Source organism: Asparagus officinalis, chromosome 7, assembly GCF_001876935.1.
Source record: "Asparagus officinalis chromosome 7, Aspof.V1, whole genome shotgun sequence".
NCBI classification, from domain to species: domain Eukaryota; kingdom Viridiplantae; phylum Streptophyta; class Magnoliopsida; order Asparagales; family Asparagaceae; genus Asparagus; species Asparagus officinalis.
The window spans coordinates 116,307,822-116,319,874 of record NC_033800.1 but is presented as its reverse complement, the minus strand read 5'-3'; the positions used below and the strand labels follow the sequence as shown (position 1 = coordinate 116,319,874).

Sequence of the window (12,053 nt, the reverse complement as noted above, 5' to 3'; positions counted from 1 at the left end):
GCCGCCGGCGACTCCGAGGCCATCCGAGGGCTCTAGATCTCAGAGCCCTAGCCCGAGCCCTAGCCCTAGAAATGCGGTGCCGTTGCCTTCGGAATCTTTTAGATCTTTGAGCTTTGGTTCTAGAGAGAAGACGATGTCGAATTTGAGCCCTAAGGATGGGGATTCTTTGCCGGTGAAATCTCAGACGGTGGCGCCACCGCCGCCGGTTCAAGTTCCTCCGCCGCAGTTTGAGAAGAAAGGAGGGAAGTGGTCTGGATCAGGATTTGGGTTCTTTTGGGAAGCTGTTGCTAAAATCCAAGATGGTAAATTTTTTATGCGTTTCTGCGTTGTCTGAGATTTCCAATTATGCGGAAAATTATATTTATTTTATTTAATTGTTTAGCAATCGTTATTCCCCCTCAGTTAGTATAAAAGTTGGATCTTTTTTATTTTTTAGGAATTAGAAAATTATAAGATATTTGTTTCTTCTGAAATAACAATTTGGGCTTCCCATGACCACCTATTATTTTTATGAAATTAAGAATTAGTAGTTATTATAGTTGTGGCTACTTATTTTTCTATGCTGTTATGTTATCTGTATACTATTATACTGAAGTAGCTGCAACCACTAGTGCCTGCAGCCTTAAGGAAGGAAAACCAAGTGAGTTATTTACTATCCACGCCTAATGCGTTATCTTCAGAACAATTATATATAGATATTTGGTTTCATTAATTTATTGATTTCTAATGAGAAAATTATCTTGATAGGTGTTCGTTTTGTATAGGTTGACGGATCATTGTATTAACAGATTATTGCAACAACACTGTAATACTGACTCCCATACATCACACGATTACAACTAGTTATTTTTGTCCTAGTTTGTTAGATATGTCAATGTCCCTAATTTTTAATTATTTTGGCTGCAAGATAATTTTGTAAATTGCTAACATCTTTGATTTAAGCTATTTGGCCACAATATGTGACGTTTGGCTGTTGTTTAATGTGTATTTGGTGTTTTGAGCAGCACATTCGAGCTTGGACCAGTACCTTGCAGATTGGCTAGGGTTAGATCAGTCGAGGTATCAGTGGGCGCTGAATGATTACTACGAGAACAGTGGAGCTGTAAGTGATATTTCTGCCTCAAGTTCATTTTCTTTGTAATTGTTTTTACCCTTTATGTCATTGGTTATTGTTGGTTTGTTAGCACATGATCTTTTTGTTTTGATATCATATCTCCAACTTTAATTGATATTACATCTGTTTGCCCCAAGCGCAATAATCTTGTAAAATGTGTTAGTTTTAAAGTAACTTTTTGGCACTTATATTTCTCGTATTTAACTGTCAAGTATCATAAGAAGCAAGAATCTAAAGCTTAATTTTCCAGTGATTATACCATGTGTATTAAATGGAGTTATAATAATGGAATGTTCAATTGTCTGACCGAGGTTGTATTATTCCAAATGCTTAGGAAGGAAATGCAAAATTGGAAGTGAGTGTATGTGTAATAAGATATAAATAGTCATGTGATTGAAGGTTTCCATATTTAATCTGATCTACCATCATAATTTTGTATTTGCTGGATACTTCGTTGCATCAGGTCCGTTTGGTTGAAGTCAAATCAATTGTTTAATCCGTTCTTTTAGTGTTTTATTTTATTTTTCCTCCCCCAGTTTGGTAGATGCCTTTTCTACTAGCGAGTTTCAACATCATAGCTTGTTTGTGTTCTAACCAAAGTATTAGTTTTATTGGGTTTTTTTTTGGGGTTGGGTGGGGTGTGGGGTGGTGATTTTTTAATATTTTTTGGGGTGGGGGTTGGTGGGTGGGGGTTGGTGAGGGTCTGAAATCACATTATAATATCTGAGGTACCCACTATATTTACCTACATGCCCTATCATGCAATCAATAATTGGAATACTGTTTTAAATCATGTCAATCTTCTACATCTGTGAATAATATTCCCTACAACTAAGTTATTAATACATTGCTTGTTGCTTAGAGAGAGATGCGATGCCGATGCCACTTCGCGCGAAAGATACAAATCATGTCAATCTTCTACATCTATGAATAATAATTCTCTACAACTAAGTTGTTGATACATTGATTGTTGCTTAAAGAGATATATGATGGAAACTGCACCTGAAATGTACAAAAAATCTATTTTCCTGGAAATTTGATGTCTTTAAAATTAAGTTCAATAATCTTTTCTCCTTAGGTTTCTTTATGTTCCAAGCTGCAATTTTCCTTCCAACAGACAAATACCTATGTAACCTCAATGTCCTAGAAAATGTAGCTTTTGAATTGACTGAATGTATAAATGTAGATTTTTGGGGTTTCTTTTTTTTGTTTTTTGGGCCGGCGGATGGGGGGTGTCGGGTTTGGTGGGGGTCTGAAATCACATGGTAAATGGCTTCTACTTATTATATCTGAAGTACCCACTATATTTACCTATATGCCCTATCATGTAATCAGTAATTAGAATACTGTTTAAAATTGTGTCAATCTTCTACATCTGTGAATAATAATTCCCTACAACTAAGTTGTTAATTCATTGCTTGTTGCTTAAAGAGATATGTGATGCCAACTTCGCATGAATGGTACAAATCATGTCAATCGTCTACATCTGTGAATAATAATTATCTACAACTAAGTTGTTAATATATCGCTTGTTGCCTAAAGAGATATGTGATGGCAACTTGGCCTGAAAGGTACAAAACAATCTTTTTTTTTCCTTGGAAATATGATGCCTTCAAAATTAAATTCAACAATCTTTCTCCTCATGTTTCTTTATGTTCTAAGCTGCAATTTCCCTTCCAACCGACAAATACCTATGTAACCTCTATGTCCTAGAAAATGTAGCTTTTGAATTGACCGAATGTGTACTCCTTGTTCTTCTTATATTGCACTGTATGTTACCATGTATATGGCAACAAATTTGAAGTTTACAGGTACTGATTATAGCAGGTTGGTTTAGTAATGGAGTTTGAGAGCCTTGTAAATCTTTTTATCTTTTCTATTATTCTTATTATCCACTGCATTAGGTTATTGCATGCATAAACTACGGAGCACACATAAGAATTAGGAATGTATATTAGTTGATATGTTCTCATAGGATTTACATGGGATTTTGGGAAATTTTCTGTGTATATGCTTGTTGTCTGTAATGTACGTGAAAGAGCACTCTCAAGGTATACCAATAGCGAGACATTATTTATTAAATCCTCTTTCTGTGCAAATGAAAAACCTGCATATGCCTGTTGGAAATTTCGGAGATGTTAAAGGTCAAATTGAAAAAGAAGCAAGTCATTGTTTATGTATGGATGTTCATGTATGAGCAAGCCTGGGGTGTAGACTTGAAATATGTTGACAAACCTTGTAGAGTTTATTATAGTGGTACTTATGAAGCAATTCTTTTGGGTGGGTTCGGCAACTTCACGTGCTAATCCGGTTAAGGCCTTAACCGGGTTAGAATTGAAACCAGATTGAGGCGGCCCAAAGGTAACCTAGATAAGGGCTTCTTTTTTAAACTAGAAAAAAATTAGCCAATCTTGTACAAGTGTTTGCCGACCACATTTTAATCCCTTATCCTAGTTAGTGCCTTTAACCAAGTTAGTGGTTGAGTTACTGAACAAGCCCTTAGTTTTTGTCTGTTTCATCCAAAAAACTCTTATTTTTCACTGACCCACATAATCACATGACATATTGCATGCATACGCATCACATGCACACACATAAAATAGGATGTATGAGTATCTCATTTTACTTGCCTCTTCCATTTGGTATTCAACGAGCATATATACAGTTAGATACACTAGAATAACTGGAGGCTAAGGCCCAGCTATCAGTTCTTTGCCATCTTAACTTTTTGCACGCGCTTACCATTCAACAAAAGTATAAAGAAGCTATACAATGAGTCATTTCAATTTTTGATGAGTTTTGAGTATTGAGCCAATGCTAGCGACACGCGTGCGTGAGCCCCCTGTGCGCCTGTGGTTAGACCCCCTCTTGAGTATTTAGCTGGTCTCCGCGAATAAAGGTGAAATTATCCTGGTACAAGAAAAGCTCTGTGGCAGTTCTATTCTATCCCATTGCCATGTTTTGGCACGAAGTAACAGCAGAAGTGCTCTGCTTCGTTATTGAATATAGCTTAAATGGTTCCTCATTTACGGCTTTTGAGTTTTTCTTTATTTATTTTTCATTTTGGCATACGAGCATAACATCCTTCTTAATGACTTTGCTCGAACAACTTGTTCCTTCCCCAATTAAACTGAGACTATTAGTATAAACAGTCCCACAATATATCTTGCATTTGTTTCTATTTCTGAACCTGCTGCTGTTTTGTTGCAGCTGAAGGACGTCAGTAAGCCCCAAGAACTTGTTAGCAAACAGCAAGCTGTGTAATCTGCTAGCGGGTGTGTACTCTAACCAAACTTCCAAAATAGTGGGATTTTTTTTTACTTTATATATTTATGTTAACCGAGTTTTTTCATTTCTCAATTCTGCAGAATTTTGTCAGTGTATATGTATGATATTTATTTTAATGTGGAGTCAAGGTCTTGATCTGGAACTTCTCCGGACTTGCAGCAGCATCAGATGTGCAGGCTATTGTAATGTATGAGAGCCAGAAGTGCTAGCTTTCAAAAAATATTACTAGCTTGAGAAATTATTGATGGGTCATAGTTTTATTTTGACCGAGGGTGGAATCCTCCTTTTCTTTATGGTTTGCTTAAGATATTTCAGTTTTCGCTCGGCTCGGTATCTGAGCTCTGTATGTCCATGCATCGATTTTATTGGATTATCCGTGTGATAAAATTTTAAGGTGTTAGTCACATAGAACTAAAACTAGAACAAAATTTTACGGTGTTAGTCAAGTAGAATTCTAACAAAACTATAATTGTGATAATGATACAAAATTATTCTATTTTTTTTTAATTTTTTTATACAAAAATGAGAGTTTAGTCTCTCAAATTATTTTAAGTTTTAGCTTGGAACTAGGTGGTAAAAAACTAGAACTCATATTTATTTTGTTATTTTTTATTTTTTTTAGCTTGGAACTAGGTGGTAAAAAACTAGAACTCATATTTATTTTGTTATTTTTTATTTTTTATATATATATATTTTCCTTTACTTCTTTTCTATTATTGTTATCTCCATCATTACATCATCATTATAATAATAATTATTAATATTTTATAGTCTAATCAAAAGTTATTTAATAGTAAAGAACATTCTTGTAAGTAATTATCAATCAATAATAGTAAGTTTAAAATACTTTAATAGTAAAGAACATTCTTGTAAGTAATTATCAATCAATAATAGTAAGTTTAAAATACATAAATAGTATTTATATCTTCAAAATACATAAATATATATTTCATGATTATAAAAAATTTATTCCACGTTATTTTATCAAAATATCCTACTTTATAAAATTATTCCTATTTATTTCACTAAAATATCCTATTAGCGAAAAATTATTTTACTTTAATAATTATCTCATTTTGTACGAAAACATCCCAATTGACTAACACCCCCTAATTAATTAGGTTATCTTTGGACCTTCCCTGCTTTGTTCAATTCAAACTCGTCGAATTCGCTGACCGAATCAGGGAGAAGTTGACAAACACGCCCTAATGGAGAGCATTAATGAAGATGTACGTTGTATGGCTCAAAGAAGTTCAGCAGTTTCTTAATAAATCCATCATTTTGGGATTTATTTTAAAAAATAAATGGGAAAACCCCAGTAAAAAAGTATCGGAGGTTGTCAATCTCTTGACCATACTAAAGAGCATTTGCTGGATTAAAAAACAAAGCAAAAAACTTATAATTTTGGCATACGTCGCATTTTAAGTGGATGATGATGATACTAATATTATTTTTATCCCCGAAACAAAACGCGAGCCCATGTGTAGGGGTGGAAATCTACCAAATTATCAATAAATAGTTCGTCATTTATTCATCAAGATATTTGGTCATATTCGATATGATGGTTCATTAAGTGGTAAATTAATATTTTTTAGTATCCGGTTTATAAACGTATAGAATTTAACTAAATGTATATCCGATTTTTTTGTTTATTAACTATTAGTTTATATTGTAAAATTTATTCTTATAAATTTGTTGATTTGCAAATATTATTCATTGCAAACTTGTTTCTACACAATCGAAGTCTGTATAAATAAATTAATAATCTAGGCCCTTATATAAATAGGTTAACAGACGTGGCCCACAAATAAATGTTAATAATCCAGGCCCATATATGTGTTCAATGAATACATACGCATACCTTTCGAGCATTGCCACGTTTACAGTCATTTAATTTTCTCATCTTCTATTGGATAGAATAGCTGTGTATGTACGCACCCGCGCATCCAAAATCATTAACTGAGATGGAGAGCTCACCCGTACGATCTACTCCACTTGGATGCCGCGCTTAAGGTTGAAAAATGACTCAGGGGATCCAGGGGATCCTGACTCCTGAGTGGGACATGTGAGGTATCGTCTTCTTGTTCCGTGATGTACTGTTCCGTCGATCCAAGGGAACAAAGCCTTTTGCTCGAATATTCGACGAATTTTACCGAATACCAATGCTTGCTAGCTAATCGAATACGAACTCAGATATGGTATTCGACCCGAGTTCGAATTCGAATAATGAAAACTGATCCGAAATAGCCCATGATGTTCGTTTAGATTCGACCCGTTCCCACCCTCGCCCACGTGTTCAAAGACAAAGTCAAAATCCCCACGCGCGTCTCACGTGACAGTTAACTCCTATAAATAAATCACATTAAAATTCTCCCCAGTTCGTACCAGAGCGAGTCAAACTCTACGAATCTCTGAGATCGCCCATTTTTTCTCTACATTTACTTTTCCCCACTCTCTCTCTCTCTCTCTCATGCGAACTAGGGTTTTGTTCCTTTGCTCGCCCTTGACCAGCAGAATCCTCTGATGCCGAATCGAATCGGAGGAAGGGACAAGGTTCGCTCCTGCCTCCTTTTGATTTCCTTTGGTTTCTAGGGTTTTTTTAAAAAAAAATTCCGTGATTTTAGGGCTCTTAGAGTTAGCGCTCAGTGATTTTTATCAACTGGACGAATTGTCATGGTTTTGATCAGGGGGACTGGCGTTGTTCTGTGCTTGGGATTCTAATTGCAGGCTTTATAGGTTCCATTTTAGGAAATCATGTAACTTGAGAATTGAGAGTCCTTAGATCTATGTAATGTTTGTGCTTTCAGATGAATTAAACTAATTAGAGGATTAAAATGGTAGTTCTATGGAATCACGCGATGCTATGCGATGGTCAATTGAAGTTTTGGTGTTTATAGCTCTAGAATACTGTCCGACGACTTCACCTTATCGAAGAGAAGGCCCAATCAATGATTCCACAAGCATGGAAAGCCAGATAGATTTTGTGTCGATAGCAAATTATGGTTTTCGATGCCAAGATACGCTAGAGTTGGCCTGTTTCCCTATTGTTGAGACTATCATAAGTGAGATCCCAGTTCGCTACACTTCAAGCCTAACTCTTTAGATCGCTCGACTCTTATGTAATTTGCATATGACTATGGAGCGACGCATTGTGTCCCCTCAAGTAGAATGATCAAGTTTTTTGACCTATTGTCGACCTGCTCAATCTTCCATAAGTTCTCATATCCCTAAGTAATCCAACTTGATAAAGATAAGGTTCTCATGCAAAATTGATGCTTATTTTGATAAGTAAGATCCATTTCTTCTTCTTATTTGTCTAGTTTGGAGTACGTGCAACTACTAAGGATCAAGCTCTCAAAATTTGTGGGCCTGTAAAGAGTCTAACGAAAAGTTTGGGTGATCGTTTTTCTGGTAAACATCAGTAAGGTGCAGTAAGCAAAATAGGCAAATGAAGCTCATTCTTACAATTGTTGGCCTTAAATTTAGGCCAGATTCTGGGTTTTCCACTGTGACTTGTAACAGAGCCTTCATAATGAATTAAAGTAGCTGTGTGAAATAGGCAGTTCTTAACTATTTTCACTTTTTTTGTTGTTCTTTCTTCGTAAGTTTGTTAGTCTTGTAGCTCTTTTTTTCCGTATATTCTAATCTGAATTACCTTCTATCATTTTCAATCCTTTGAATGTTCAGCACGCCTTAACTAACTCCTGTATCACATGTTATTGGTTCCATCCTAGCACAAGTTAAACTGAAAGGCTAAGTTGCATGGAAACGGGCACGGGTACTGGTACGGGTGTGGGTACGGGAAAGGGACACGACAAAACTGTGAAATGTAGGGTACGGGGACACGGCTACATATACATATTGAATTAATAATGTACATGAGATAATTTTTTCCTGCTTCATGTGTCATTAGAATTAAAATTCCGATTACATTTTTGAGTTTCTTTTATCATATTGATTATCGTGAATTGTAAATTACTCATTTTTTTACTAGACATCGTGAAATGTAGGGTACGGGGACACGGCTACATATACATATTGAATTAATAATGTACATGAGATAATTTTCCCCCGCTTCATGTGTCATTAGAATTAAAATTCTGATCACATTTTTGGGTATGGACTGAAACGAACCCGACCCATATCTCATTAGTTTCAAAAGACGGATGTTAAGTGTAAGCTCTACGTCCAGGAAGTCTTTGACAAGTGTTTTAAATTAGGGCTTTTTGTTTTTAGGTCCATTTGTTTATCTAGTTTTATCTTTAAACCCAAGTATTATAAGTTGTATATTTAAACCCAACTTTCTTTTTGTATTTATCTTTAAACCCAATTTCCTTATATAGTACGGGAAAGTGTCGGGTACGTGTCCGGTACGGGTACGGCTTCAATATAGAAGTACCCGGGTAACATAGCTGAAAGGAGATTCTGGGTGAAGTCAAGGGGCCTTTGCCCTTCAATTCTTAGAGACCTAGGAATCTTGAGTTCCTTTTCTGAAAAAAAATTTGTTTTGATCTGTATGTTTGTCTTATGTAGACCCTTGAGCTCTGTTTGGCAACTACAAGAGAAAACTAGTCTAAAGGTTAGAATTTGAACTAAAGAAAACTAGTTCAAATTTGACCCAATTATTGCCAAACCAAAACTAGCTTTTGGGCTTAAGATTGTATCCACTAAAACTAGTTTTGTGAAGTTGCCAAACACACCCTTGCATATTAATGCTGCAGTTTTTTTTAATAATTTTTTAAAAAACATTTAGCTTCCTCCTTCATATGGACTCTTATGGTAAATTAATATTAGGATCTTGCTTCTTGTGTTACTTTAGCTAAAGTTGGCAACTAATAAGGTTGTTTCCTTCAAGTTAACCAAGTTGCTGAGCAATAGAGAGCCCTGGTTTTATCTGGGATTCTGCGATTTAGCACCAGTTAGGAGAATTGGTATTGGCCAGCCATCTGTAGAAAACTGTAAATCTTTCCCTGGAGTCGTCTTAATTTCGTTTGCTTGGTATCTGCCCCATGTTGTTTAGATTCCTCTCAAGCGATTAAGGTCAGACCTACGATCAATTGGTAGTTGGCTAAGTGTACAGTCCGAAGGAGAGTCTACCTGCCTTTTAAGGCATTTTGGCAAAAGGAGAACGATGTATATTGTTTTATATGTATCCATTTAGCATCTTTTACGCATTTCTTATTCTTTACCCACTTTGTCGGACTTGACAGCTTGGTACATCTAAAACTGTTATCATAGTTCTTTGTCTTGTTAAACTTAAAGCAGGTGCTTCTCCTACTACCTAGGTAGAAAAACATCTGCCAAATTGTTGTTCAGCTAGAAAGAACGTTTGCCATGACGATAACCACCTTATCTAATGTGGCAATCTCTTCCATCCCTTCCTTGTTCAAGGAGGCCTTACAACTGAATACTAACTGGGATGACGTTACTTGCCCTATCTGCTTGGATTTCCCTCACAATGGTGTCCTACTTCAGTGCTCCTCTTATCACAAAGGTTGCCGCCCCTTTATGTGTGACACTGGTCACACCCACTCAAATTGTCTCAACCGATTCAAAAGTGCTTACAAAATGTCTACAGCTCCAAAGGATCCATCTCATTCAGATTGGTCTTTTGGTGAAGCCTTTGAAGTGATCCCTTCTAACTCTGATAACCACCCAACATGCCCACTGTGCAGAGGAGATGTAACTGGCTGGATAGTCATCATTGAGGCCAGATCATACTTGGACATGAAAAAACGGTGTTGTGAAGAGCAAGGCTGTTCATATATCGGAAACTTCAAGGAACTTAAAGAGCATGCTCAGTTAAAACATCCACATTCTCATCCATCAGAAATAGACCCAGCAAGAAAACTAGATTGGGAGAATTTCCAACAATCTTCAGAGATTGTTGATGTCTTGAGCACTATTCATGCAGAAGTGCCACATGGTGTGGTTTTGGGGGATTATGTCATTGAATATGGCAGTGAAGGGACTGGTGCTGATGAATATGAAGATTTTGCTCGGCGTCAAGGCAGGTGGTGGAACTCTTGTATCTTATATAAGGTTTTTGGTAGCTTAAGGGGCTCAAGAAACAGGCAAAGGTCAAGAGGTAGGAGCACAAGGAGAGGGCGCCATCAGTCGAGCTCTGGTGGTTCAAGCGTAGATGGTGATTCTCCAACATCTGTGGATATTTTGGAGTATAGATTTGATGAAACAGATGATGACTTTGCAGGCACCAGCGGTGACAGGGGTGGCAGTAGTGCTACGGCAAGGGGAACTGTTAGTCAACACAGGTTCGGTTATCTTTCTTTTATGTCTTTGTTATGCATTTATAGAGTTATGTCTGTTTATACCTGTGAACCATCCGACTCTTTTGTTCATCTCAATGGACCTTCATATATTTTCTTAGGCTGTGTTTGGATCCCATTAAAGTTGCTATATAATGTTTCATTAAAGGTTTTTAGCTTTAATCTTTAAAATTTTATGGTATTTCTAAAGTTTGCTGACAATGTGCAACACATGGGCTAAGCCAAAGAAATGTGATTATGTTGAGAATACTTGGCAAAAGCTCGGTAGGAATTATTAGTGGAGAAGGATCCATAAAAACTAATGGTGGAGGTGCAGTTCTTGTTGGCATGGATATCATGGTTTTCAAACTATTAAAGATACTTATAAGGAAATCCCCTCCAAGTTTGATCACTTATCAGGAAACTCAACGTTATTAACTTATCACATAACACCGTGATGTCAATTTTACCATTGAGCTTGAAACAACACATGCCCTCCTCTCGAACAACAAGATATTGTTTTGCGTACTAAACAAACCAAAATATGGCATGTAACTTGCACATGTGTTTTAAAAGAGAATTAACAACAAACTGGAGGGTAGGGGTTTTTAAAATAAAAAGGTAATGGTAAGGGTCTCCTAATAAGTGGCCAAAGTCAAGAGGGATTTTTACAATAAGTACCAAATTTAAAATTACAAGTATCTAGTCTATGATGGTAGTAGTCTTTAGAATTTCAAAACTATGTAATATTCCCAAATTTTGTAGTCAACTCGACTGGATCTTCTCTTAATTGTCTACATATGACTAGGGTTCTGTCTTGCATCACCTTTGTCTAAAAGGAGCTTTCGTTTCCTAACTTCGAGTTAGAATTTCTCCAAAAAATCAGCTTGCCGCTGGTTGTTTCATTTCTTTATTTAAAGTTGTAAAAAGAAGAGAAAGATAACGTTAAGGATGAAAACTAGGTTATGAATCTTATGATTATTATGTTATATTAAAAAAATGAGATTTTCTTTATACTTATATAATGACACTGACCTTTAGCACTTTCATCCTGCAGTTGGAGGCGGAGATCTCGCTTCTATGATACATGATCCCTGAGCATGGGCATCAAAGTGTTGTTACCGTCTTGTTGAGGTTTCCTCTTTTTGTAAAGATGGATTATTCCAAAGAGATTTCGTTTATGGCTGCCATAAACTTTTTGCATACACATTCTGTGCATATTGATATTTGCATTGCATTCAAAATATCGTCTGTCACCTTCTCTCCTGTAAAAAAAAGAAAAATATACATAGCTCTTCATGTTTCTTTCAGTTTGAACTGTTCAGGTTTGTACTTCCAAATTTGGAGGAAGCAGGAGCAGGTTGTTTTCGCTACGTATAAAACAT

The 12,053-nt window shown here is 36.1% G+C and overlaps 2 protein-coding genes across 3 annotated transcripts; both read left to right on the top strand.

Moving 5' to 3' along the window:
• Positions 7 to 4,711, top strand: LOC109850749. Its single transcript, XM_020420816.1, has 4 exons — positions 7 to 302; positions 1,005 to 1,102; positions 4,325 to 4,389; positions 4,483 to 4,711. Exons 1-3 carry the CDS (start codon positions 134 to 136, stop codon positions 4,376 to 4,378), a joined length of 321 nt encoding a protein of 106 aa, XP_020276405.1. The 5' UTR covers positions 7 to 133; the 3' UTR covers positions 4,379 to 4,389; positions 4,483 to 4,711.
• LOC109849945 lies at positions 6,802 to 11,960 on the top strand. Of its 2 annotated transcripts, none has more exons than XM_020419844.1 (3): positions 6,802 to 6,955; positions 9,688 to 10,674; positions 11,726 to 11,960. In XM_020419844.1, the coding sequence occupies exons 2-3, from the start codon at positions 9,737 to 9,739 to the stop codon at positions 11,757 to 11,759; spliced, it is 972 nt and encodes a 323-aa protein (XP_020275433.1). In that variant the 5' UTR covers positions 6,802 to 6,955; positions 9,688 to 9,736; the 3' UTR covers positions 11,760 to 11,960. The 2 variants fall into 2 exon arrangements, with proteins under 2 accessions (XP_020275433.1, XP_020275432.1); XM_020419843.1 differs by having other exon boundaries at positions 9,668 to 10,674.

What these genes read in the sequence shown, in the direction of transcription:
- LOC109850749 (XM_020420816.1), top strand. Translation starts at nt 134, where the DNA reads ATGTCGAATTTGAGCCCTAAGGATGGGGATTCTTTGCCGGTGAAATCT. An exon ending in TGTTGCTAAAATCCAAGATG is followed by an intron (nt 303 to 1,004) that starts GTAAATTTTTTA and finishes TGTTTTGAGCAG; the next exon opens with CACATTCGAGCTTGGACCAG. An exon ending in ACTACGAGAACAGTGGAGCT is followed by an intron (nt 1,103 to 4,324) that starts GTAAGTGATATT and finishes GTTTTGTTGCAG; the next exon opens with CTGAAGGACGTCAGTAAGCC.
- LOC109849945 (XM_020419844.1), top strand. Translation starts at nt 9,737, where the DNA reads ATGACGATAACCACCTTATCTAATGTGGCAATCTCTTCCATCCCTTCC. An exon ending in GGAACTGTTAGTCAACACAG is followed by an intron (nt 10,675 to 11,725) that starts GTTCGGTTATCT and finishes TTCATCCTGCAG; the next exon opens with TTGGAGGCGGAGATCTCGCT.